The 27,431-nt window shown below is 31.5% G+C and overlaps 2 protein-coding genes across 5 annotated transcripts; both read left to right on the forward strand.

Moving 5' to 3' along the window:
- The first annotated feature begins 972 nt into the window (after positions 1–972).
- LOC105325032 (hemicentin-1) lies at positions 973–17,302 on the forward strand. Of its 4 annotated transcripts, none has more exons than XM_066077332.1 (9): positions 973–1,673; positions 1,864–2,211; positions 5,080–5,397; positions 7,599–8,009; positions 8,185–8,529; positions 8,632–8,943; positions 11,705–11,782; positions 15,805–15,900; positions 16,297–17,302. In XM_066077332.1, exons 1-9 carry the CDS (start codon positions 1,313–1,315, stop codon positions 16,518–16,520), a joined length of 2,493 nt encoding a protein of 830 aa, XP_065933404.1. In that variant the 5' UTR covers positions 973–1,312; the 3' UTR covers positions 16,521–17,302. The 4 variants fall into 4 exon arrangements, 2 of the variants coding, with proteins under 2 accessions (XP_065933404.1, XP_065933405.1); XM_066077333.1 differs by having other exon boundaries at positions 974–1,673; positions 15,808–15,900; positions 16,297–17,301; XR_010711367.1 differs by lacking the exon at positions 16,297–17,302 and having other exon boundaries at positions 11,594–11,782; positions 15,808–15,881.
- Positions 17,303–17,456: 154 nt separating this feature from the next.
- LOC105325033 (cell adhesion molecule 3-like) lies at positions 17,457–27,149 on the forward strand. Its single transcript, XM_066077334.1, has 5 exons — positions 17,457–17,615; positions 23,420–23,827; positions 24,315–24,662; positions 25,069–25,380; positions 25,686–27,149. The coding sequence occupies exons 1-5, from the start codon at positions 17,561–17,563 to the stop codon at positions 25,781–25,783; spliced, it is 1,221 nt and encodes a 406-aa protein (XP_065933406.1). The 5' UTR covers positions 17,457–17,560; the 3' UTR covers positions 25,784–27,149.
- Positions 27,150–27,431: the final 282 nt, after the last annotated feature.

Here is a 27,431-nt window from a genome sequence, read left to right on the forward strand (position 1 = left end):
CCCAGTCAATATTTGTATAATATATATACAGTGGTCTACGGGTATAACGAGATCGGATATAACGAGGTACCGCTTATAACGAGATGATTGTTTGGTCCCAAATTATTTCTTTATTATTTATTATTATGTTAATATAGTTATATATATATATATTTACATTCTACTGTGTTTTTCCATTTTAAAATTCTGTGATCTTCAAATGCCTCTAAATGCAACAAGTAGTCAAAGGTCAAATTGACGAGTTTTACTATGACGTCACAAACGTTGAACGCTGTAAACTGCAACGTCACAAGCGAAAATCAAAGTTCACGCTTGTGGCTGTTACTGTGGCTCTTCCATTAATATTAACTTACCCTTAGGATAAGATAGGAATTTTAAGGTATGAATCACATTTGCAGACAAGACAAGAAGTTAAAAAATGTAAATATAAGCATTAAATCATGATTTTTTGAAGTATACACTCTCATAACTGCAATGGTGTGTGCATACGAATTTTCATAACGCGCTAACGCGCGTTACTATAATATAGTGTCTTAGATAGGCATTATCTGTGTTTATATAATTTTTCTTCTACTATGAAAAAATGACAATAACAAACCGTGCTTAAATCAAAATACTTAATCCACTGATAGTGAAAAACCATCTATTGTATGTTATAACCTTTCATAGTAGTGTTATTATTTTACTTTCAAAAAAGTAGGCCAATGACCTACTTTTTGAGTTAATGGCCATTGGATATTTTTTGAAAATTAAGAAAAATACCTAAAAATTTTACACTTTGATATTTTCTGAATTGAAAATAATACAAATGACTTAATTAAATCTTTTAAAATTGTAATAGAGTTTATGAATGGCAGTGAAACTATATAGATACTTTACATTAATTTTTCACTAACAATTTTTATGGATATTCCAGTCCGAATTTTCTCTATCCCTACCCATTTTAATTTTGATTCAATTTAACGAAAAAACTGAACGATGATAATACGAAAACATTAATAGTATAAAACTAAATATATTGACCTTACTCTGCTTGCATACAATGATACGGGTCAGTGATCAAAATTTTGATATATAGTGTCTTTTATCGTTTTTAAGACTTTTTAAATCTTTTTAGAAATCTATGCCATCCGATCTTCTAAATGAAAAATTGAAATAAAACTTACAACAATGTGTTAAATTATGTTGAATTACAAATCAAATCTTACAAAATGTTTAATTTGATTTACAATTTATTATCTTTCATTTAGAGAGAGCTTCTGAAATTGTTCAATTATCTTCAGTTCAAGCGTCAGAAATAACTTCAGCCACAATGGCAGCATCCGTGGACTTGACTTTTAATTATACTCTTGGCCCTGATGATTCGATATACGATGGTTTTATTGTTTTGCAAGCAAAGAAAACAGGAACATCTGATTATGAGAATGTTGCTACGTTTTCACCACCTGGAAGCGGAAATAATTTTTTCACTACCACAGAATCTGCCATGATTTTAAAAGACAGATCGGAGCTAATGAATGTAACTGCCCTTGGTTTAGACACATTTTGTGTAGTGATGAGAGTGCTGGACGTGCGGTGTTCGGATGAAAAAGAGTACCGATTTTCCGTTTCATTTTTGAATTCAAATACTGGTCCCCAGACGAAAACTGCTTTTACCAATTTATACGTAAAAGGTATGATAAAAAAATGATGATGATCCATTTTAATGAAATGTAATAATGCCAGTATTACAAAATGGTAACAAGTTTTTAAATCTCAGAATTTTAGAATAAAAGTTAAAATATGATATTGCAATTCATGTAATATGAACCAATGAAACTAGTTGTATTTGTAATTTTACACTGAATATTTCTTTTTCAAAAGCACCTGCTGAACATCCCTATGATATTCCCGATCCAGTTTCGAGACACATCGAGGAAAACATGATTTTGACATTGACTTGCAACGCTAATGTTGGTAAACCTCCTGGAAAGATCAAGTGGTGGCGCTACAGAGATCAGATTGATGCACCGGTTCTTATGGCGGAGTCCTCGGAAATCCCCGCGGTGCAGCCTGGAGTGTGTGTTTACAACGTGACCTTCTCCATACAACCTGTGGTCACCAGGGACGACGACCAGTCTGTGTGGAGATGTTCTGTAGACAATGAACTGTTGGCCGGCTCACCTGATCAAGACAAGCCAAACCTAGAGACTGCCAAAATCAATGTATTTTGTAAGTTAAATTGTGTTATTAGTGAAGTCTACTTTAATAAGAATTCATATCAAAGGTTGAATATTATTACACTCTGTGTTCCAGACAGTCATTTAAGAGTGATGTGCGGCCATCTTGTACATTTGATGGTAAGAATGAAAACGTTTCTTAAGCTGGCTTGTTTCTGCCCGAAACGGACCAAAACTGTTGCCAATAGCAATAAATATGAGATTCGCCATGGTTTTTTGTTTGCAAATTATGCATACACGAACAGGGCAATGCGTTTTTAATCACTTAAAACAGCTGTCGAACTGCGCAGCTACTGACTTATTTAGAAGATTTAAAAATCTGAAGTAGTATGAAGGGGGTTCATTGGTGTCCACTCTGCAACCATTTGTTGAGAAAAAAAGTTTAAATCTTGCACATTTATGTTGAAACTTTGCCTCAAAATAGGGTATCCTATTTTTTATCAGTCGGCAAGGGATTTATTTTTAGAACAAAAAAAATCCAGTCTATACTAAGAACTACCGTGTCTATGGAAACACACTGACGTTAATTGTCCCATGCTTGTTTTGAAATATAAATTAAAGTAAATTCTTTTAAGAAGTGGGGTAGAGGTCTAGAAAAGTGATTGTTTTAAATTTAAAAAGCATACATCAAATTTCAATGAAAAAATATCTTCAATGTACCTCCATAAAGACACAGACAAATATATCTTGTGGGAATGGAGGCCCATTTTAAGAGTAAAGTACCTTACTTTGAGACAAAGTTATAACTTAATTAGGCAAGCTTACACCTTTTTCTCAACAAATGGTTGTAGAGAGGACAGCAATTGACCCCTTTCATATTTTTTTTTACAGATTTTTAAATGTTCAAAATAAGTCTGTAGCTGCGCAGTTCGACAGCTGTTCTATGTGATCCAAAAAGGCATTGTCATGTTCTTGTATGCATATTTTTCAAACATAATGACATGCATGACTTATATTTATTGCTTTTACATTTTTTAGTAACAGTTTTGGTCGGTTTCGGACAGAAACAAGCCAGTTTTAGAAATGTTTACATTCTTTAAATCAAAAGTACAAGATGGCCACACACCCCCTAAATGACAATCTGGAACACAAAGTCGATTTTTAAACGATTGTATCTATCAAAAGAGAACAATAAAAAATGATTTAACAAACACAAAATACTCTTTTACACGTCCCCTTATTTTCTTCGTAAAAATTGACATGAACAAGGGCAAATTTATTAACAAGACCATGTCACCATCGACAAATACTGGTGTCCAAAAGGGGGTTCAAAGTTCAATACAATAATTATAAAGGGAAAATGTTTACAAATCTCCTTCTCAAGATCTATAATGCTACAATTTATGAGATTACTATGAAGGCATCTTCATATACTAGTAGTTTAGATTATAAATTGTACATATCATGACACCCGGACCAGTACTGGGGCCCCCTTATGAGTTCAACGTTCAAGGTAGAAATATATAAGAAAAATGGATAAAAAATCTTCTCGAGAATTAGTGGGATAACTATGTTTAGATCCCTAGACAGTGCAAATGCGAAATTGTTCAAGCCACAATTTCTATAATAATAATAGGCCCATGGGGCGTTAAGTTCAATATAAAAACATAGAGCGAAAACGGTTACAAATCTTTATAACTAGAATGCTACAATTTGTTAGATTACGTTACAAGCATTCTCAGATAGAGTAGATTTTGAATTAGTTACACTGCAAACCTAAAGGCAATACCGGGGTCCCATTTAGGATTTAAAGTTCAGCATAAAAAATATATACAAAACTATGTACAGATCTTCTCAAAATCTCCAATGCTCCAATGCTACACTGAGATTTTTTTAATGCAGATATCCTTACTATTATAGATTCTAAATTGTGAAAACGGGGCCCCCAAACAGGTGCTAAGGTCAAAAGAGGGTTCAAAGTTCAAGATCGAAATATATAGGAAAAATGTTTAAGAAACTTCTTCTCAAAGTCTACAACGCTACTGTTTCTGAGATTACTTTGCAAGCATCCTCGGGTAGTGTAGATTATGAATTTGCTAAAACTGTGAAAGAGGGGTTCAAAGTTCAAGACAGAAATTTGTAGAAAAATGTTTAAAACATCTTCTCAAGAACTACAACTTTACAGTTTGTGGACTTTTTTGAAAGCATTCATAGATAATGAAGATTCTAAATTGTTAAAACAGTGACTGCAGACGAATACTAAGGCCGGAAGAAGGTTTGAAAAAAAAACCACTTTTACACGATACAGTGCATATTATTTTAAGATTTCAATGCAGGGTTCATATTTAAAATAATAATTCAGGTGAGCAATATGGTCAATGGGTCTCATAGTAGTCTTGCCCCCCGAGGAAGCGTTTAAATCATATTAACTTGACTTCTTTCATTAAGAGACTTTATGTTTAGACACAAAAGTATTCATGGATTTGTGAATGCCAGAAAATTTAACAGAAAGTGATAGATACAGAAAGTGTGCTTTAAGTTGAAATGACAACGATGGCTCTTGAAAGCTTAAAATGACTTCTTTATTGTATGGGCAGTTTTTATTGTTGGTAGAAATATGATGAACCATTGATTAAGAGGTCTATAAATATATTCTTATCAATATGTCTATTGTTAGCAATTAATTAAAGACACTAAAACATGCATGATTATAATACTGGTCTCACTCAGTAACATTTTGTGATATGATATAAATGCGTTTAAAAAGTTTTTCGTATATCCGCAGATCATAGCAGTGCTCACACTAGGCTTAATATTTCAATTAAGATAGATTTAAATAACAATTAATATCTGTGATTTACAAGCTCCGGTTTTTTAATTTTAATTTTTAATTTTAGCAGCGTTTTTGATAACTTTCCAGATAAAGTTGGGATTCCAAAAATAACTAAAACCCCAGACACCCCAAACTCCCAGTATTCTGTTGGCTCTTCTGTAACCTTGACCTGCAAAGCTGAAGGTAACCCAAGTCCTTCCACCAATATTGATAAGAATATCAACAAGTATGTATGGACTTTCAAGGCCAATCCAGGAGACAATGCAACAGAGTTATCGTCAAACAATGGAGTCCTCAGTCTGAACAATCTACAGAAGACAGACACTGGGACATACACATGTACAGCCTTTAACGGATTCAATGGAAAAACGTTCAACAGCTCGTATAAAGAACAGCTTCAAATAGGTAAAATAAATTATCATGCGATCTTACATTGCCAAACCAAGCACGTAGTTCCTTAATAATTTAATACTGAATTAAAATTCAACACACTGAGTAAATTTTGGGTAGTTTTAGTTTATTACAGATTTCAATTTTAAAAAACTTTTTAAAAATTAAGATATGTTTTTTACAGTCGGCCCGTTTATGTACCAAAATACCGACGGAATTAAACTGATTATTTTAGTTGAGTTTGAAATCAATATTTTGGGAAAAAATCATTTTAAATGTTTTGAAATTCTAAATCCAACATGTATTTGCAAGCAATTGAAGGTTTAATTGCATTTTTACATACATTTTTCAAAAGTTAAACAAAAAAGCTAATACATGTATTAAGTGTGAATATACATTGTAAGTTCAATTTGACAATTTAAATCGAGACAAATTATCCCTTAATCATTTTTTAATTTATTATATAGTTTTTACAGTTAATAAAAACGATTTTCAAGAGTTTAGCTAACTTACAATATTGGATGTTTTATAAAGCGAAAAAGATATATACATGTTTTAAAAAAATATCACTGTATGATCTGTTATTGGCTAGTCCAGTGTGACGCAGATGTGCAAAATTACCCTGCTCTGTAACGCCGCTGTTAAAGCAAATGTATTTTGTTTATTTTTTAAACTAAACATATTTCTTATTTAGAGAAAAAAATAGATTAAAGAAAATAATTATTTTTCACTTTTACTATTTATTATCAATTTGTCTGTCTTTCTTTGGAGACCACATTCGCCACATAGTATACACTTAACAAAACTTCTAAGATTTCACCCAGTATAATGTATTCCCTATATCAAAAGAAGCACATGTATTTGTCTTGCCGTCGCTTTGACTGATTTCCACTTAAAGGGGCATGGTCACGATTTTGGTCAAAAATTGGTTTTTTTTTTCGATTTTAATGTTTGTAATATGTTTTATTAAGGCATTTTTAATAGGCAACCAAAATTTGAGAATGATTCGCTGAGTTTTAAGCAAGTTACAAAGCTTACAATTCTTTTCTTTGTAAACAAAACTTTTGTCAACATTTTGAATGTTCAACTTAAAATTCCAGTTTTATACCTAAAACTAACGTTAAAAACTGTTTTTATATGCTTAAAATGATATGAATAAGATAGACAAATCCCCTTAAAAAAGAATTTTTACTTGTATATTGAACCTATGTAAACAAAAACGGGGCACGAGCCTTGTTTACAAGACAAAGAATTGTGAGCCTTGTATCTTGCTCATAACTCTACAACTGACTCTCAAACTTTACTTGATCATTAGAAATACATTCCTTAAGTATTGTAAATAATAAAAATATTAAAATTGAATTTGACCAAAATCGTGACCATGCCCCTTTAACTTTCAAATTGTTAAAACGATGCATTAACATTGACACCTGGTGGCGATCAGAGACCTTGATCTTTGCTAAATATCACAAACACTTCTGGTTTGGTTGAATTTCGCTCAGAGCTTTTGGATTGTATTGAGTTCCCAATGAAAATGATGTTACACTTATGAAAAAGAATAATTACATCAAAATAAAGTTTCCCTCGGATTGCTCGATATGGAAAAAAGTTTCGATGACAAAAAACCCAGCATATTTAAAATGAGTACAATCTGCTGTAGAAACAACACAGACACCAATATTTCAACGGCTCTGGCTGTGTTTACAGTGAACATTTTCGTTATTAGGTGGTTTTCTGTTGAAACTATCACCAAAGACTATTAACAATCACAAAAAAAAACTGCCAATCATGTTAAGCATGCGCAGAAAAATACCAATTTAATGATTTGACATTTTGTCACGAGTAAGTGATTTCAAACGGTGTTGTTTATATTATCCGGCTATTAATGAGAATACATATCAGTTACGAAATATTCAAAATTTCACATCATTTTATTTCATGATTTCAAAATTATTCTTTTATAAGGATGAACACTTGGAACTTTTGTTGAGTGTATACAAGAGTTTTTATAAAAACAAAAAAGAATAAAAATACAGAATACTACAAACATGGCAAGCGTTGTTTAACCAAAAAGAGTTCTGATTGTAAAATTTTGAAAGACTAATTATCGAGTGTATAGGCTGTAGCCAATTTGACAACTTAATAAAGTCAGACATCTTATTAATATTTCTTACTGAATTAAACTGGTTTTCTTAAAATAATTATAATTTTTTTAGGTGGATCCTTTGAAAGTTTAGTAGAGGTGTCAGCTATAACCACAGCAAGACTTTCAGCATCCGTGGACTTGAGTTTTAATTATACTGTTGGCCCTAGTGATTCAGTGTACAGTGGTTTTATTGTTTGGCAAGCAAAGAAATCAGGGACATCTGGTTTTGAAAACATTGCTACATTTTCACCTTCAGGAGGAGGGAACAATTCTTTCACAACAACAGAGTCAGCAATGAATTTAAAAAATCGAGCGGAGTTATTGAACATAACTCCGATTGGTTTCAACTCTTTTCGTGCTGTAATGAGAGTTCTTAAAGTACACTGCTTGGATGAGAAAGAGTACCAAAGTTCCGTTACTTTTTTCAACTTAAATACTGGCCCTCAGACAATAACCGCGGTTACCTATTTGACCGTACAAGGTAATTAACAAAAAATCCAGCCCAATGTAAATAGGTAGTAAAAATATATAATATTTCAAATCTAAGAACTTTTTTAAAATAGTTTAAAATAGTTAACATATAATGATAAAATAACATCAAACATTGTGAGAAGCAATATCTCAAACCTGAGTACTGTATTATGGATACTTTTTAGCACCTGCTGAACAACCCTATGATATTCCTGATCAGGTTCCTAGCAACATTGAGGAGAGCACGAATTTCACATTGTCTTGCACTGCTAATGTTGGTAAACCTCCTGGGAATATCAAGTGGTGGCGCTACAGAGATCAGGCCGATGCACCAGTTCTTGTGGCGGAGTCGTCGGAAATTCCTGCGCAGCCTGGTGTGTGTGTGTACAACGTGACCTTCTCCATACAACCTGTGGTCACCAAGGACGACGACCAGTCCGTGTGGAGATGTTCTGTAGACAATGAACTGTTGGCCGGCTCACCTGATCAAGACAAGCCAAACCAAGAAACTGCCAGAATCAATGTATTTTGTAAGTAAGAATTGAATTCTGTCATAAAAATTCTTAAGTTTATTTTCATAAGTGAATTTTATTTAATGCAATATCTTGACATAGCTGCTTCTTAATTGACAGATAAGGTTGGAGTTCCAAATATTACAAAATATCCAAATGTGTTAAATTCCCAGTATTCTGTTGCCCATTCTGTAAACCTGACTTGCGTTGCTCAAGGTAACCCAAGTCCTTCCACCAATAACGGCATCAACAGGTATGTATGGACATTCAAGACAAATCCAGGAGACATTGAGACAGAGTTGTCTTCAACCAATGGAGTCCTCAGTCTGAACAATCTACAAGAGACAGACACTGGGACATACACATGTACAGCCTTCAATGGATTCAATGGAAAATATTTCAATAGTTCAATTAATGAGGAGCTTTACGTAGGTAAATATATGTTCTGTATTCACAATAAGATTCATTGAATAACATTATAAAAATAATTTTATGAAATTATATGTTATATGTATTAAAGCCCCTCCCCCACCCATAACCGATATTTCATGGTGTCAACTAGCTGCAATAATGTAGCCCTCTTCCAATTTTTTTTTGGAGAGGACTATAACTCCATAGGATCTCCGTAAAGGTGCAAGTGCGGGAGTGATTCACTCCCGCACGATTTGAACTCAAACATTGTAGTTGTAAATGACATAAAAGTATCCAAAAATGCCAAGTATAGTCCATATATCGCTTATTTTTCGTGTATGGCAACAACGCAAGTTGAATTTGTCGGCCATGTTTACTAACATTGATCGGTTTTATTTTGGTACAGCCAATGAGAATTCAGGAGCGGATCTTGAACTGAATATAGTAATTTCCCTATTAAAACATTATTAACGCGATAAATATTAATTTTTCTTTATATACCAGTTTCTTAAATGATGTTTTAGTGATAGAACGAGCTAAAATCGCTTATTTACACTGATATTCACGTTCCAAGCCCAGCAAAACACCGTAAATCCCATAAAATCACGCGAAAACTATCATGGCTGTTAAAAAAAGACAACTGGTACACATACTGATGTGTTTTTTCTGGTTTTGATTTATGAAAGGTTAGTTTGTTCAACCTGAATTAAAAAATCATTTTATCTAAAGGAAGTCAAATATAAAAACGATCCTCTTTTCAGACCGAAGTCATTCGCATTAAAAAAAAATTAATTTTGCACCATTACTTCGGGATTTGATCACTAGACCAACCGGTGAATTCTTAACTTGCTCTTTATTTCTTTTCAACTTATCTATGTAGATGGTTCTGAATAACTTGAGCTAATATAAAACTCACTACAGTAATGTGACATCCTCTAAACAAATTTGTGCACGTTAAATAATATTGAAAAGCGTATTCTAGCATGTTAAATTATAGCAAGATCAGCCACTACTTGCACTACATAAAGTGTATATTGATGACGTAGAGCAGCTAAATATTGCCTCTTAAGCGATTTCTTGAGTTTTAGTGATTGTGACGTAATATTGAGAATTCGATGTCCGTAACGATATATCTGCATAAAGTGAATTCGGTTTAACGAGGCCGAGTACAGAACGAGTACGCACGCTTTCGCGCAGCGTTTCATTTGTATTGTGACGTCATCTTTTTGCTTGGTTGACGCCATGGCGTGATAGTTTCAACTGCAGATATTCAGCGAAATTTGTTGAAAATGGCTCGTTTAATGCGTAAAATTAATGTTATATTGTGGAATAAACATAACTGTCTCGAAGTATAAGCTATATTTGGCTCGGGTCGAAAACGTGAAGAGGGTTCGGCAGGCCTAACCCTCTGTCACGTTTTCTTAACCCGCCTAAATATAGCTTAATTCATATATTTCAAGACAGTAACCATGTATTTTATATTAATGACCCTTAATATGTGATGTTATATATTTTTTTATTACTTAAATATGTCTGAATGCTTTAATTATACTATAAAGATCCCCTTTTCCGCCTTTCTCAAATAAAAAATAGCCAATATCTGACAAATCTGGGAAATTGGGCATACAAAAATCAACTTTGATAAGACCCCTGGAACAAACCAGGAGGTAAAAGGGTTTTTTTATTTGACCATTTGATGCCTTTTAGCAATAACTTTAATATGTAGAACAGAAAAAGAAATCCGTAGGGCAAAAGTTTAAAAAATGTGCAAAATTGATACATTTCAAGCGAAATCCCATAGGGTCCTATGTTAAAGATTAACAAATTTTGAGATGACCCCCTAAACAAACGGTGTGGTAAATGTTTTATTTTTTAATCTTAAAATAATAATTATATAAGTAGAAATTCAGGTAAAAAAATTCATTAAAAAATCTAGGGCAGAACTAATTAGACCCGGCCTCGTTAATTAACTTTAATCCACGATACAAGCTAACAGCTAAACCAGTCATTTTTCTCGTTAGAATTTATACAATTTAATAAACAATTGTGTTTATTTTACTTAAGAGTTTATATTTGATTCGACCACTCATATAAAGAAACATAAATTGTCACTAAAATGTATGTAATGTTGTAGAGATCTTTAATACACTCATCGCTTCTTGCAAAATATGCAATGACCTTTAATCATCTGTTATTAATAATACACATAAAAGATAACCTGAAAGAATGCTATTACATAAGAAAAATATTTGCAATCTTGTTTTTGACTGTAACCATCAATACTCTAATTAAAAGGAGAGAATATATTAAAACATTTACAAGTACAAGTGACACTTTATTAGTACTTAAGAAGAAATGTCATGTGAACTAATTTAATACGCGTAGTTCTAACTTGTAACCTATTATCTCATTTATCTCCAATTAACAATTTTATCAAGATTAGTCATTTTCTTTTTTTGTATATGTAGTTATAATTTGAAATCGTAATAGCTATTTATTTAAATGATTTTAATCAGTTATAGCAATGATCTATCACTTAATTATAAACTGAAATGTCTATTCTAAAGCTACAATTTTAAAGAAAAAACGAAATGCTTCCTGGTTTGGTGAAAACGTAGATTAACTGATAATTGTTTTGTTTTTATTTTCCTTGTTCAAATAAATGCTTCAGGAGAAGTAGGAACCGTGTTCGTGTTGTTCATTTTCATAGCTGACTCCATCCAGTAAGTCTTCCAATGTAATGGTCATGTCCATCAAGACTGTATCGTTAACCTTCTTATAGTGAACACAACCACAACTTCCTCTCTAACAACTGCGGAGTGGTCTACAGAAAATTCAGTCATCCATGACCAGAAAGAAGGTGACATATAAAACCTGTATAAACCTAAAACAAATAACTAGATTTTCTGCAAAAAATAGAAAAGATAATGTCAAATGATATCGAGATGACCCGTGAAGGTTGAAACATTTAATGAAGAATGTAATGAAAATTGAAGATGGAAAGCAGCTATTCATGTCCAGTGATAAATTAAATAAGTAATGAAAATTGGAAAAGAAAAACATGATTTAAAGCAGTAACTCAAATATAAATCAGCACAGATAAGCAAAAATGCATATTAAGAAAGCTGGATGTCATCAATTTAACGATCAGATCTACCTACAATTTTAAGATATGGATTGTTTATATATATATATATATATATATATATATATATATATATATATATATATATATATATATATATATATATATATATATCAGGCTTGGGGCGAATTACATTGTAAAGTAATGCATGCATTACCATTACTTCATGAATTTGGGCATTAAATTACCATTACCATTACTTTGTTTTCTTGAAGTAATGCATTACATTAGCATTACTTGAGTAAGGTAATGCATTACCATTACCATTACTTTGTGAAAAGTAAAAAATAAGTCTTAGAAAACTAAAGCTAAATAAAGAGTTTTTGCAAATGTTTCAAATATAAAACACTCTTTAACATCTCTTTAAGTTCATGTTCAGTATCAGGTTCAAATTTCATGACTTAAACATTGTACAAGATTCATTCTTTATTTGCTCAATATATAAACATAATTATTGTAAAACGTCGCGGTTATTAAAAGCTAAATAGAGATGTTTCCCCAGATTACACTAATCTTTAAAATTGTCGACATCTAATTGACGTACTAATTTATACACAGAGAGGTTTTTACAGTTATATTTCTTAATGTATTTTAATCGGATTTGTTAATACTGAGGACACTTAATGATATCATCAAAGTTTCAAAGGGTCCGTCTTTCAAATACATCCTGTCGGGTTTGAAAAAATCCCAGCTATACTAAATAAACGTTCTACAGGAGCAGTTGAAGCTGGGACTGAAAGATCGTTTGGCAATCTTTATCTTAGGATATATTAAGTGGAATAATAGAAAAAATAGATTAATCTTGTATTTTCTATCAGTCCAAATAATATTTTTAATATACAACACACAGAGAGAGAGAGAGAGAGAGAGAGAGAGAGAGAGAGAGAGAGAGTAATAATTTTCAAATGGGTTATATTATTGGAAGTGATTTTGATTTCATCATGGAAGGACAGTGATTTCATGTTGTTTTTAAAGTTGCATGTCTGTCCACTATTCTATTGGAACATAGCCAAGGGAAGGGGATTGGGGTGTTTAGCACTTCTTAAAACAATAGATTGTTTCTAAGATTATCCTGGGGGCATAGTGTGTTGTTGACACATTCTTTATTGAAGTGCAAACTAATTGGAGTATTTTTTTTAAAAAAATGGTTTCAAAGTCTTATTAACAACACTCTTAAAAAGATTATTAAATTGGGTTGTTATATCTATTATTAACAATTTAAAAATTATTTTTTAAAATCTTTTTTTAATACATGTTATACATGTACAACTATAACATTTTTTTTCTCAAGAATTATTTTTCTCTTCTTTAAAATAATTTTAATGAAATACAATTTCAGTTATTCAGTTATTCATTCCATTTTTTAAGGGAACATGCATAAATAAGCATAGTAATGCAAAGAAATGCCATGTAATGCCAGCATTACACTAGATTTTGGAAAGTAATGCATTACATTACCATTACTTGTAATGCTAAATTTGTGGCATTACACATTACTAGCATTACTTTGAAAACATGTAATGCATTGCAATGCATTACCATTACATTTAGCATTACCCCAAGCCTGATATAGATAGATAGATAGATAGATAGATAGATAGATAGATAGATAGATAGATAGATAGATAGATAGATAGGTCCAAGAAAAACCTCAGTGGTCGGTGAAATATATATAAAACTTATGACGTGATTCAGAGACTCGAAGACGCCGTTAAACTATTATGACGTCATAACAAACGTTACAATGTTAGTATTGTAAAACATCTGAAGAAAATGAAAGCGGTTATGTTTTACTCGATATATATATATATATATATATATATATATATATATATATATATATATATATATATATATATATATATATATATATATATATTTATGCATGTTCACTTTGAAAAATGTGATGAATAAATGATTAGCTGAAATTGAATTTGATTAACATTATTATAAAGAAGAAAGAAATAATTCTTGAAATAAAAATGTTTTAGTTGTATTATTAAAAAAGATTTATAAAATTTCATTTTTGAATTCATATTACTAGATATAACAACACAGTTTCATAACATTTTTATGAGTGTTGTTTTTAAGAGTTTTATATCATTTAAACAATTTACCCCAATTAATTTGCACTTCAATAAAGATGTGTCAACAACACTATGGCGCATGCCCCAGGATAACCTAAGTATCAAAACAATCTATTGTTATAAGAAGTGCTAAACACCCCAATCCCCTTCTCTATGCCATAGGGGACACCTTTAAGGGCAAAATGAATGCACTGTCGATCCATGATGAAAATCAAAATCACTTCCAATATTATAACCCATTTGAAAATAGTTTTACTCTCTCTCTCTCTCTCTCTCTCTCTCTCTCTCTCTCTCTCTCTCTTCTGTTTTATATTAAGTACGTTAGTTTGGACTGATAGAAAATACAAGATTCATGTATTTTATTCTATTTTTGCACTTAATTTATCCTAAGATAAAGATTGTCAAACAATCTTTCAGTCCTAAATAAGCTTCCACTGCTCCTGTAGTACGTTTATTTAGTATAGCTGGGAAGATTTTCAAACTAATAGGATGCAGTTAATTAAAAGATGAAACCTTTGAAACTTTGATCATAAAGTGCAACAACAATCTTTTGTCTTAAAGTGTCCTCAGCATAGAGGAATCCGATTAAAATATATTAAGAAATATAACTGGAGGGAAAAAAACCCTCTGTTTATAAATTAATTCACTTAAGTGTCCAAAATTATAAAGATTTGTGTAATCTGGGGAATATCTCTATTTAGTTTTTAGTAACCGCAACATTATTCCAGAAATTGTTTTCTATTATGCATGAATTCTGTGTCTCTATATCATATCTGACATTGTATCATGCCAAATGTCTATAAATATCTTTTTACTTATGTAATATGTTGTTCATAACGCCACAAGATGATCATAAATTGAGCAAATAAAGAATGACTCTTGTATAGTCATTGAATTTGAACCTGATACTGAACATGAACCTGTAGATATGTTGAAGAGTGTTTTATATTTCAAACATTTGCAAAAAGTCTTTATTAGCTTTACTTTTAAGTAAGTAACTTTTAACCATTTACTTTTAACAAAGTAATGGTAATGGTAATGCATTACTTTAAGAAAATCAAGTAATGGTAATGGTAATTTAATGCCCAAATTCATAAAGTAATGGTAATGCATTACTTTACAATGTATTTCGCCCCAATCCTGATATATATATATATATATATATATATATATATATATATATATATATATATATATATATATATATATATATATATATATATATATATATCTTTCTATAGAAAGGAAGGTATCTTCCAATATTTTCTATATAGAGTTCTTCATCTAAAGCAGATCAATACAGTCTAAAACTGAACCCAACTATAATTATAAATGTTTATCTGTGTCAAATATTTTCAAATTTATATTATTTTGATTATTTTAAGACAGAGTTAAGGCAATCATAAAGGTTTTTGTTTGATTCGAAGTATGCAATATCTGTTTCGAAACGTATAAGTGTTGCAATTTTTCATCTTCGAAGATAATTCACAAGCACTATTTTTTACATTATATCACATCAGAAATTACCAAAGTTTAGCCATAAGGTCATCGAATATTTAACTATCCTATACATTGTATTTACTAAAATATTGATGAAAATTATTATTTGCATGCGAAACAAAGACATAATTTGTGATCTTTTTTGGTCAGTAGAAGTAACCACTACTGCAATTCCTAACACTACAACCCATTTTGCGTCCTCCGCTGGTACGGCAGGGAATTCAGATACAAAGCGCCAGAAAACAAGTAATGTATATGTAAAATTACGCCAAATGGAAAATATGCTTTTGTTCCTGTGTATATGTACATGACAGTCTTCAAGCTTTTTGTATCACATGTTTAAAATTCTTCTTTTTTTATTTCCTGAAACAAATTTGAATTAAAAATAATTAATATTTCAAACAATTTAAGGGTTTTTTTCAGCATCGAAGTTTAATTATAATCAAATGCATGCTGTGTGTCGAATTTTGATATTAACGGTGCGATTTGTCCATACAAAGTGTATGAGTATGAAATAAACTCCACTAAAAAATTAACAAAAGTAAAATTTATATGAAGTCACATGTTTTGCAGAATATCTCATTATCTGAGGCAGTTCTGCGTGTGTCAATGTATGAGTTAACTCTTTTTTATGAATTTCAGATGATGATGGCCTCTCTATGGGAGCAATAGTGGTCCTTATGGTCAATATCCTCATCATCGTGACTGTTATCCTCGTCATGTTAAAAGTGTGGTACACTAAGCTACAACAAGCACCTGCGTCACGTGTTGAAAAGACCACATCTGATTTTTCAGTATTTATGGACGAGAATAACAAGCCATTATCGTTTCACAGAAATCCTATGATAATGACTAATCAGTATTAAAACTTGTGATCGGGATGTTATATTTGATAAATTTATTTTTGGAATTTATTCACGCTAATTTTCTTATTTATTTATGTTTAAAATGGAATTACGATAAGCTATGCCATTTAACACATGTTGAAACTTGCTTAGGATTGTATTTAAGAACTACATGTATGATCTTTATATTGAGAGTAGATCGTAGAACTTGACATCTAAATTGAAAACTTCATTATTTATTTTTATAAATGGTCTAATTTTTGCTATCTTCATTGTATTTTTACTCCATTTTTTCCGTGTACATTATTTAATATTTACATTCTATTGTGTTTTTCCATTAAATTCCGTGATGTTTAAATGCCTCTAAATGCAACACCTATTCACTGCGTATGAATTTACGAGTAATTTACATAAGTAGTTCTCAAACAGTGATTTCTATGTTATCGGTTAAAAATGCATTTCATAAAATGTTGTCAACACACCATGTTTTATAATTATTCAACAAAAAAGTTGACTTTATTGTTAAAAGCAACATTTCAAGAGATACTCATAATGGATTTTATTTTCATGCTCGTCGATCTCATCTCAACAGTCTATGTGAAAACCAGTTTAAACCGGTTTTACAAAACAGCTGTTCTTGCCGTTACTTTTTCACTCCCTCCGTGATCTGCACTTTATATCGATTTATTTAAGTAAACAATTGATTTCTTCAGAAAGGGAATGTAAATATAAGCATTAAATGATTTATTTTTGACGTCGTCGTGTCAATAACTGCCGTCAGGTGAACAGACAAATTATCATAACGCGCTAACGCGCGTTATTCAATTTGTCTGCTCACCTGACGGCAGTTATTGACACGACGACGTCTAAAATAAATCATTCAATGCTATAGTGTTTACAATTTGTGAGGCAAATAAAAGCAGTGTACTTGATCAGTATAGATTTGTCATGTGATACATACTCGTGAATGTAGAGGGAAGTGAATCATAATAGAAGTTGTTTTTATTAGTTCTATTATTCAAGAGGCAATTACGGTGATAAAAGTAATAATTTTTAAAACTATGGATTTTTTCCAAAGGGTGTTTTATATTTTATTATCAACATGGTGCCTGAAAGGTAAGATTTTAACAAAATACGTTCACAACAATATCATGATTCTTCTTTCTCATTAAAACTACGGAGTTTTTTTGGTCATAAAAGAAATCATAAGGACACTCAGAATATCATTGGGGCAACACGCGGCCCCGCTTGGTAATGTAAAGCTTTGAATCTCTCCGGAATAGTTCCCGCTATGGGCAAATTCTACCACGATCTCTTAATGTCCCTGTTTTTAACAATTATGAATATATTATCTCACTCTAATTTTCTTCCCGGTGGTATAGGCTAGAGCTCAGGAGACGGGACATGATCAACAATCGATCTTTCGTTCAACCTTATTGTTAATTTATATACTTAAGATACAACTGAATTACAAATCATATGATCATTTATTAATATACTCTGTATCGTGTATTTGTATGTGTTGAAAATTACTTATGACTATTCTAAAGCATAGATTTCTACAGCATAAAATTTAAGAATACATTGAAATGACTTGTACTAGATATGTACATGTTTTCTGAACCAAAAAATAACTATTTTCTTTCTAGACTTTGGAGTCTGTCTGCTTGGCATCATTGTTTAGCCCAAATAAACAAACATTACATGCATCTATAAAAAAATGTATTAACAAGGCATACAAGTCTGCAACTCATTGCTTTACGCAGATCACGTTCTTTAACAAGCTTAGCCAGTTAGAACTTATTTCTTGAGTCTAAATGGTCAAGGTATTACTATAAGATTTGCCTTGAAATCTTAAAGATATGAGTACTAGTATTTTGTCCATAAATAATTTTTCAATAGAAAGAATCCAAAATTTTAGATTTAAAATCTGAAAGTTTTTCTATCTTGTTAAACAGAACAACTTGTCCAGAGAACTGAATAGGGTTTTAAAATGGTCATCACCATAAAGCCTTTTATTTAAAGGCAGCTGTAGCATCGATTTTCTATTGTTCCATATATTTTATTGTAAGCAAATGAAATTGTTTTCATCTTCAAATAGGGATGGACAACCCCATACACTACACTTTCTAAAATACACACTATCCCCGTTTAACTAAAAAAATGTCAATATTACTAGATGATATTAAAAATGAAACATAGTTTTAAGTCATACACTCCAAACGTGAAACTTTCATTGACGTCAGTAACGTATGAAACGTTTACGGGATATTGTGACGCCAACAATTATAGAACGACAAATGTGGAGAGCTATTTTTAAAATACATGAAAGAGAAACGTGACCGTCAGATGGGTGTAGATTTCAGCCTGATAGATACTAGTAATGGTCGACGCCAGATTCAATTGTACTACAGAAGCGTGTATCTGATTCTGGTACTGTTCACTTTAATTAGTTTAAATTTATGTATTTATCTTTAGAACGATATCACCGTATTGTATTGCGTCTTTGTAATAAGTGACACATTCCTAGCAATCGCGAACAAGGATAAAATACTATAGAATCAAATTTCAAACCAACAATTATATTAAACTCTTACACTCGGTGTAAAAAAAATCACATTTACAAGTGCATCTACTTTGATTTTAAAAATCATTTCTACATGATGTGTTATTACACACTTAACTTATAAGACAACGTGATCAGTGATCGAGATAGTAAAACCAGGAAGACGACAATATCGCTAATACATCATAAATTCCTTCCTCTCAAAATACACGTACATAAATAACATAGGTTTTAGTCCCGGTTTTTGATCGATCTACATGTAAATGTACCTATCATCCCTAACTATAAAAAACTGATTTTTTAACCCAATAAGCCTGCTGAATTTACATTATAACAATAGAGCCCTTCATGATAACTGTAGTTCTATTCTTTTGTTAGGCAAAATGACATACGCATACTTTTGTTTTTGACGTTACGTCAATTGTTTAATCTACGTCATTAATTATCTTAAAATTAAACGTTTACCAGATTTTATCGATTTGACATGCAAGCTTTAATTAAGAGAACTATATAACAGGTTTAGTGAATCGGTCTTTAAAATAAAGAAATTTGAAGTCATTTTTATAGCCCTTTATATAATATAAATGGTTTTAAAAGCTTTCATATTGTATAGAAAAAAATATTTTGTCATAGATAGACAATTGTGTCGCTATCTACATGATTGATAACTAACGGTCGCTCAATAAACTCCTATTCGGTATGGTACACATCCAGAATTGTGACGTACTTCCTAATGAAATTAACAATATTTATGAATACTTTCTTTCGCATAATTGTTACCTAACGGCGTAGCGCAATGTGTTAGAAGTTAACTATGAATCTGTAAGTTATGAAGTCGAATCCCGCTAGGGCCTTACCTTTTATTACTTTTACTATCAAAAAATTTTATATTGTAAAATCTAAAAATTTTAAACCGGGGAAAGTATTATGATTATAATCTACTTTAATTTATATCAACATTAATATCGACAGGTTTTCCATACCACATAAGAAAATAAGGAACTCGATAGAAATACATGTAGGGAAATAATGCATTTCCTTATTTAAAAACAACGTTTCCTTTTAATCCAAATTCTTCATAAAATACTACCTGGAATGGTTTGATTTAATATTTTTTTTACATGATATAACATAAGGTCGGTTGTGAACAGATGTCACATTTATGTAGTTTTTAACAAAAATTAAAGAACTGTACATAGGGTAGAACAAACACCTTTGAAAAAGTAATTAGAAGAAAGGATGTCAATATTTAACAGATTGTTTCGTTGAACAGACTACATGTAGATAGTTTAAGTTTAAGCTCTTGTTAAAATGGTTGATATAAATTGATTATGCGTTTATTAAATTATAAATCATATAATTCTTCTCTCACAATCAATTTCATAAGACGAATAATTTTGAATTGGAATTATTTTATTCATTCATACTGATAGGGTATAATTATTTTTTCATTTTTTGAAATTCGTATTTGCGACAGCTGCATGTAATAATTGGTTACTTATTATAGCTTCAAAGTACCACAAACTTGGACATTTTATAAAGATAAAGTTGATTTAATTGAAAGTGAGTATGTGGAAATGCCAAATTCACCAACCAAGGTATTTGGTAGATTTTCATCCTTGTATTAGTACACCTAGATCTCGATATATTTTTCAAATTGCTAATAATATTATGTATTCTTTGATTTTTAACATTGCATCTTATGGACAATTACATACGTTGCCAACGCCAGCGCCTATCCCGAAAACTAACGCTTATTACTATGAAAAAAAGATCTATCTCATCAAAAACCGAATTTTAGACTAGAGGTTTTAAGATAAAGTGTTCAGACTCAAATCGTTTTAAATCTTGTAGTATATGGGGTGAGTCAGACACACTCAAGGATTTTTATTTTAGAAAGACTGGATGTATACGAAAAAAATTAAAAGGGCACTTCCGTCCTTTTTTGAAAGAAAAATGTTGACCCTAAGTAGCTAGAGCTTTGAGTTGGGTAAATGTCATCTTGTAAACTTTACCACATTATTATTGATATCAATATTCATGACAGACTATTGGGGGCAAAGCGTATAGCAAGCACGCTAGGCAGGGTCACAAAACAATTAAACTGACTCTCTAACGACATCAATAAAACAGGAAATAAATTTATTGTCAAGGATTCTCACAACAGTTTTTTTTTTCTTTTAAATAAATCTGCATTTACAATATGAACTCCATACTATTCTTAATATTGAAGAGCCGTATTTTGGACTCGTCCACGATATCGATGAGTAAAAATTATAATTGTGACTTTATGGCGCGAATTTTTGCTCTGATTCTTTCACTGAAAGGATGCGATGCTTTGAATGAACTCATTAATGAACTCATGGGGAGGAGATCAACTCAATATTTTGACAAGTTTTGTTAACAACGATATATTTCTGAAGCAAGGCAATGAGAGAAACGGCGTTGATAAGTTGTGTAAATGTGTTTACAAAGCCAGCCATGTACAGTTGCATTAATTATTTAAGAACCAGTCAACTGATTACAATCTAGCTGTTATATAATTATGTATTGGTCGGTGACATTAAAACTTCTTATGAACTTATTACAGAAATTGTCCATTTACGTCTGTATTCGCATGACAGAAGAAGGATCGTGTAATTATACCCGCACTTTCTAAAGAAAGTTCGGGTATATTGATGTTACCCTGTTCCGTCCGTCCGTCTGTCACGTTTTACTTTCTCAAACTGCGCTTACATCTTATTAATCAGCAAACTGAACTCTTGAAGTTTGATTTGGGGTGTCATGTTGTTTTCTAAAAAAGTTTCAAAAATTCTCTTGTAGTCCTGGGGGTCAAATAATTCGTAAAATATGACGTTTTTTTCACAAAAAACCTTCTTCGAACTCCTCCGACCTCTTCATCAAAGGACAAGTCATCTCTTGGAATATGTTTTTTGATGTCCTATAAATGCGCAAAAAGGTTTCAAAAATTTCAATTTTGTCGTGGGTGTCATTTGGTGGATGAAAAATGAGGGTTTTTATGGTTTTTTTTGTTTTGTTTTTTGTTTTTTTTTTGTTTTTTTTACAAAAAATCTGGTTTCAAAAAGACATCATTTGTTGCAGTAGCTTAATGATCTTTTAGATTGGTCTTATGATTGGGGGTGGCATTTTATAGTTCGATCAGGTGTCAGATTTTTTTTTTACCACGGGGATCGATGGGCAACAAAATATCACGTTTTTTTGCAAAAAATTCCCAGAACTCCTCTTGCAACTTTTGGAGTAGCTACTTCATCTCTTGGAATATGATTGGGCTGTCCTATATGTGAAATTAGGTATAAAAAATTTAAATTTCATCCAGGGAGTCAAATAATACATGTTGCAAAAAAAAAAAAGACGTTTATTACTCCAAAAAATCCTACAGCTCAGTACTACTCTTAGATTTATGAACAGACACATTATATCTTGTGATAGATAGGGGCTTTTTTCCCCCCAAATAATGTTACCTTTTAGTGAAGTGCAATGGGTTTAAAAGAGCGTTAACTACGTGTCCGTAAGTAGAGAGTTATTATCCTGCTGGGGCTTTTCTATTTTTTACTTAAGTTTTCAAAAATTTAATAAAAATTTGGTTTCTTCAATTACATGTTTATTTCTAAACAATGCATTTCCAAGCACTATATTTTCATTTTGCGAGGGGATGCTCCGCTTTGCGGTGGCCTTGTTTTGTTTGTAATAATTATATAGATCATACTTTCTATGACATGAAATGTTAAGATAATTGATTAACCTAAAAGATTTATTCACATGCAAACAGTTCAACCCCAAATCGTACATAAAAGACTTCTCATGTGTATTATTGGATGGGATCTCATCCTCTATGAAAATTATGATTTTTAAAAATTACTGGAAATTGCATATACGATGCAATATTGGCTCAAGTACATTCATCGTTACAAAATATCTATTGTCTCCATAAAGAAGTCACTTACAAAATGTTTTGAGTTGGAATCTTTTGTGTTTGCTTTTTACAAAATACCCATACCAAAATCACTTGGTGCATGCAGATTCTATGAATAAGACATAATAAATGTTTTTAATATTTGTGAGGAAAATCTAAAAAATCACAGTTAATTGAAAATATATATTTAATATATTTTTTGACATCCCATGTTATGCTTAAATGACGCGTACAGCCTTGATTAGATATACAAAATATTTTATACAAATATTATCTGAAATAAATATATAAATATAAATTTGTCAAGTGTGAGTTTGCAGTGTGTGAAACCATTCTTGATAAACGATGCCTTGTAAAATAAAAGTACATGCCATTATACATACATGTAGAAATACAGTTTAATTTTATCATTTTGATTAGGAGGAGATAGCGGAACAGTTCAAACACCAGCATTGCTCAACGCAACAATAGGATCATCTGTGGATTTAACTTGTGAATATACTGTAGGCCCTGGTGAGTCAGTGTACAGTGGATTTATTGTCTGGCAAGCCAAGAAATTGGGGTCAGCAGATTATGAGAATATTGCCACATTTTCTCCTCCTGGAGAAGGGAGCAACTCTTTTACCACCACAGAATCTGCCATGATTTTAAAAGATCGAGCTGAGTTGCTGGATGTAACTTCAAATGGTTCAGACACTTTTCGGGTTGTGATGAAAGTAAGGGAAGTGCAGTGTTTGGATGAGAAAGAATACCAATGTTCTGTTACTTTTACAAGTTCAAGTACTGGTCCGCAGATAAAGAATGCAGTAACCTCACTTACAGTTCAAGGTAGTTTGGAATTCTTTCAGGCACGAAACAATAGTTTATTGTTATATTGCAGTTGTTTGTAAAACTGAAAGTTATTTTTAAAAATCAATGTGATTTGTCTCAATGTAGCAGATTCAAAATTTATATGTTTATATTTTGTGTACCTGACAGTATAAATAGTTTATATTTGATATATTTAAGCTAGTTTTTATAAGTTTTAGTTCAATAAGTTGTGAGTTTTCTATCTATCCACAGCCTCGGGAACGATATAGAAAACAATACAATAAAAAAAAACACAATCCATCGCTATTCATGATATATTCTTTGAAGAAAAAGATCTTTACTTTATTTAAACAACAGTTTGTCAAAATGCATTGTAACTTTTCTGCAGTGTAATATTAATAAATGTGTTACATTAATGGTAACCAACGCATATTGTTGTAAACACAGATAAAAACAATATGAAATATTTTTACCATGTTCAAGTACTGTTTTTGTTACTTTAAAGGACCCGCTCAACAGCCCTATAACATTCTTGCTCCCAATCTTAGCAATATTGAGGAAAACATGAAAATCAACCTCTCCTGTACCGCTAATGTTGGTAAACCTCCTGGAAAGATTAAGTGGTGGCGCTACAGAGATCAGGTTAATGCTCCGTTATTGATAAGGGAGTCCTCGGAAATCCCCGCGGTGCAGCCTGGAGTGTGTGTATACAACGTGACCTTCTCCATACAACCTGTGGTCACCAAGGACGACGATCAGTCCGTGTGGAGATGTTCTGTAGACAATGAACTGTTGACCGGCTCACCTGATCAAAACAAGCCTAAACTAGAGACTGCCAGAATCAATGTCTTCTGTAGGTTACTTATGAATTTAAAAGCAAGTTTGAGCTAGGATTAGTCCCATAAGTGATTCAGATGTTGTCTTGGCTAAAATAGCGTCGATAGTATCTATTTGCTGTTTATTCAAAATGCATATGATCTTTTTTTTTGTTTTATTGCTTTTAGAAAATTTTTACAAATCATTACAATAATGCAGAACAAATCACTGGTACAAGTGAAAATCGTTTAAAAATAATGAACCACTGCAAATGAATTCAAACTATATTCCTATTAAGCATCATATTGTTTAAACATTTATGTACAGTTCATTCAGTAAAACAACAGACAAAATGCATTGTTCATAGGAAAATTAGACATATATTTTTCTAAAATTCATTTTTCATATCTACGCCCGTTACTTTTTCTTATTTTTACTAACAGATAAAGTCGTTGATCCAAAAGTAGCTAAACATCCAGACATCTCAAATTCTCAGTATTCTGTTGGCTCTTCTGTCAACCTGACATGTGTTGCTCAAGGTAATCCGATTCCTTCCACCAATAATGACATCAACAAATACAAATGGACGTTCCAGACCATTCCAAGTCACAATGTGACAGAGTTGTCGTCAAACAATGGAGTCCTCAGTCTGAACAATCTACAAGAGACAGACACTGGGACATACACATGTACAGCCTTCAACGGATTCAATGGAAAAACGTTCAATATTTCAATAACTGATGAGCTTTACATAGGTAAAAAAAATGTGTTAAATAGTATCTGAAGTCAAAACCTGAAGTTTATACTAGGTAATGAAATATGTGAGCAAATGACAATATCATAACTCATACGGGATACATAGATATCCAAAACTGTGTATCTGTCCTTCCTTACAAGCTAAAACGAAGCAACTAAATGAGTAAATAATATTCAATATGAAAAGAACATTTCTATTCATATATCGCTTACATTTCTAGAATTCTGTCGACACTTTTCTATTCCATTCATTTGATAAAACATTGATCGGTTTATTTGATTCACATATGTTTTTGTTTTCCAGCCAATCCAACCAATCACGCAGGTCCTGTCTACCTATGGATCCCACAACTCTGTATTACCGTTTTGCTGATGTCAACATTCTGTGTTTTGGTACTTTAGTTCAATATATAAGTACGTAAACTGATACCTCAGACAGAATTCAACAAGTGACAGGCGTGGCATCTACCTATATTTGCATTCCCCTTACGTTTGCACTGGAAATGTGCGAAGTTCAATTTTCTATTAATACACTTTAATTCATGCGCAATGAGCACAGATACAAACGTCTTCACGTGTTTTGAATATATCTATTTTTGTAAGATTAAATGAAACTTTCAATTTAACATACCCATTTTGATAATTATGTACTTTTGAAAACGAATAATTAATCTATATTTACTCCTTAATTAAAAAGATTTTTCACCACAAAGTTTCTGGCACTATATTTTATGTCGCGGAAGCTAACTAAATAACATGTTAATATGGCTGTTCCATGTTTGTTTCATATCTCTGACAAAGATTACAAATACTGGCTTTATAGCGGTGATACAAAATATCTCATTTAAATAGACATCAGTAAGAAAATATGAATATATATAATCATTGAATGCTTATTTTTGGATGGCGTCAGTCATATGACACACCAAGCGGTGCAGACCATAGGACCGACGACATCCAGAAATAAGCATTCAATGCTTTAATTAGTGTATGCTTGTGAAATATGCATCATGAGACTTCAGTCATGTATGCCGTGATCATCTCTATTCATTGAACAGTATGGTAGAGCAAGTAAATGGTTTTCAGACCCGTGATCATTCGATTAATAAATAGATGTATCAAATGATAATAATCCAGAATAATTGTTATATTTTTGATCGACAGTATTTCGAGTGTTTACACAATGAAATACCATAAACATTATACAAAATACATGCGCTTGAAAATAAGCAAAATTTTGAACCTGTGAAAGTTTTTCATTAGCCATTGCTACACTTAATTGTCAATCTCATGTATGTAACCCTATCCAAGAGATAATATTGCTTTCGAGAAAAAGTAGGCGGTAAAAATACTTATAGTAAGACCACATGATATTGCCTACAAATTAAGTTTTATATCTTTAACAACTCGTTATATCTTACATAAAACACATTGCCTTTATGATAAGCATAACGGACTAATATTTTTTTGGAAAAAATTAGGGAAGGAAGTCCTGTGAAATTACGAATAAAAACTGAAGAACGTGAATCGATTTAAAATACATTGTCGGTATGAAAGTAGCTTGCAAAAAAATCATTAATTGTATGTAAGGGTGGGAGTATGCAACCATTTTTTAAATTTTAGTTTCTGAATGAAAAAAAGTGTATGTTCAATCACTGCCTATTTCAAGAAGAAAAAAGATATGCCAACATGTTAATTGCTTGTTGAATCTTTAATACTTAAAACAGCGCTTAATTATTGCAAAATCCTAATCAAATTAAACATGTGATGTAATTTGGAACTTTTTAATTTTTTTCTAATATAAAATGTTTTTAGTTTCATGACTCATTTCAATAAAAAAAAATATTTATCTACAGGTAAGTTACACTTAGTGCAGAGAGGTTTTGTTAAATGCACTGGGTGCCGAAATAACCATTGAAATCCCAAGGGTATGTATTGATTTAAGGATAAGCTGTTGATGAGGTGCACGAGTCTATGTACGAGCCTATGTGTTTGACTGTTACAATTATATGAATATACATGTATCAAGAGGCCCAGGGGCCGCATTGCT

The sequence above is a fragment of the Magallana gigas genome, chromosome 2, assembly GCF_963853765.1.
Source record: "Magallana gigas chromosome 2, xbMagGiga1.1, whole genome shotgun sequence".
Lineage (NCBI taxonomy): Eukaryota > Metazoa > Mollusca > Bivalvia > Ostreida > Ostreidae > Magallana > Magallana gigas.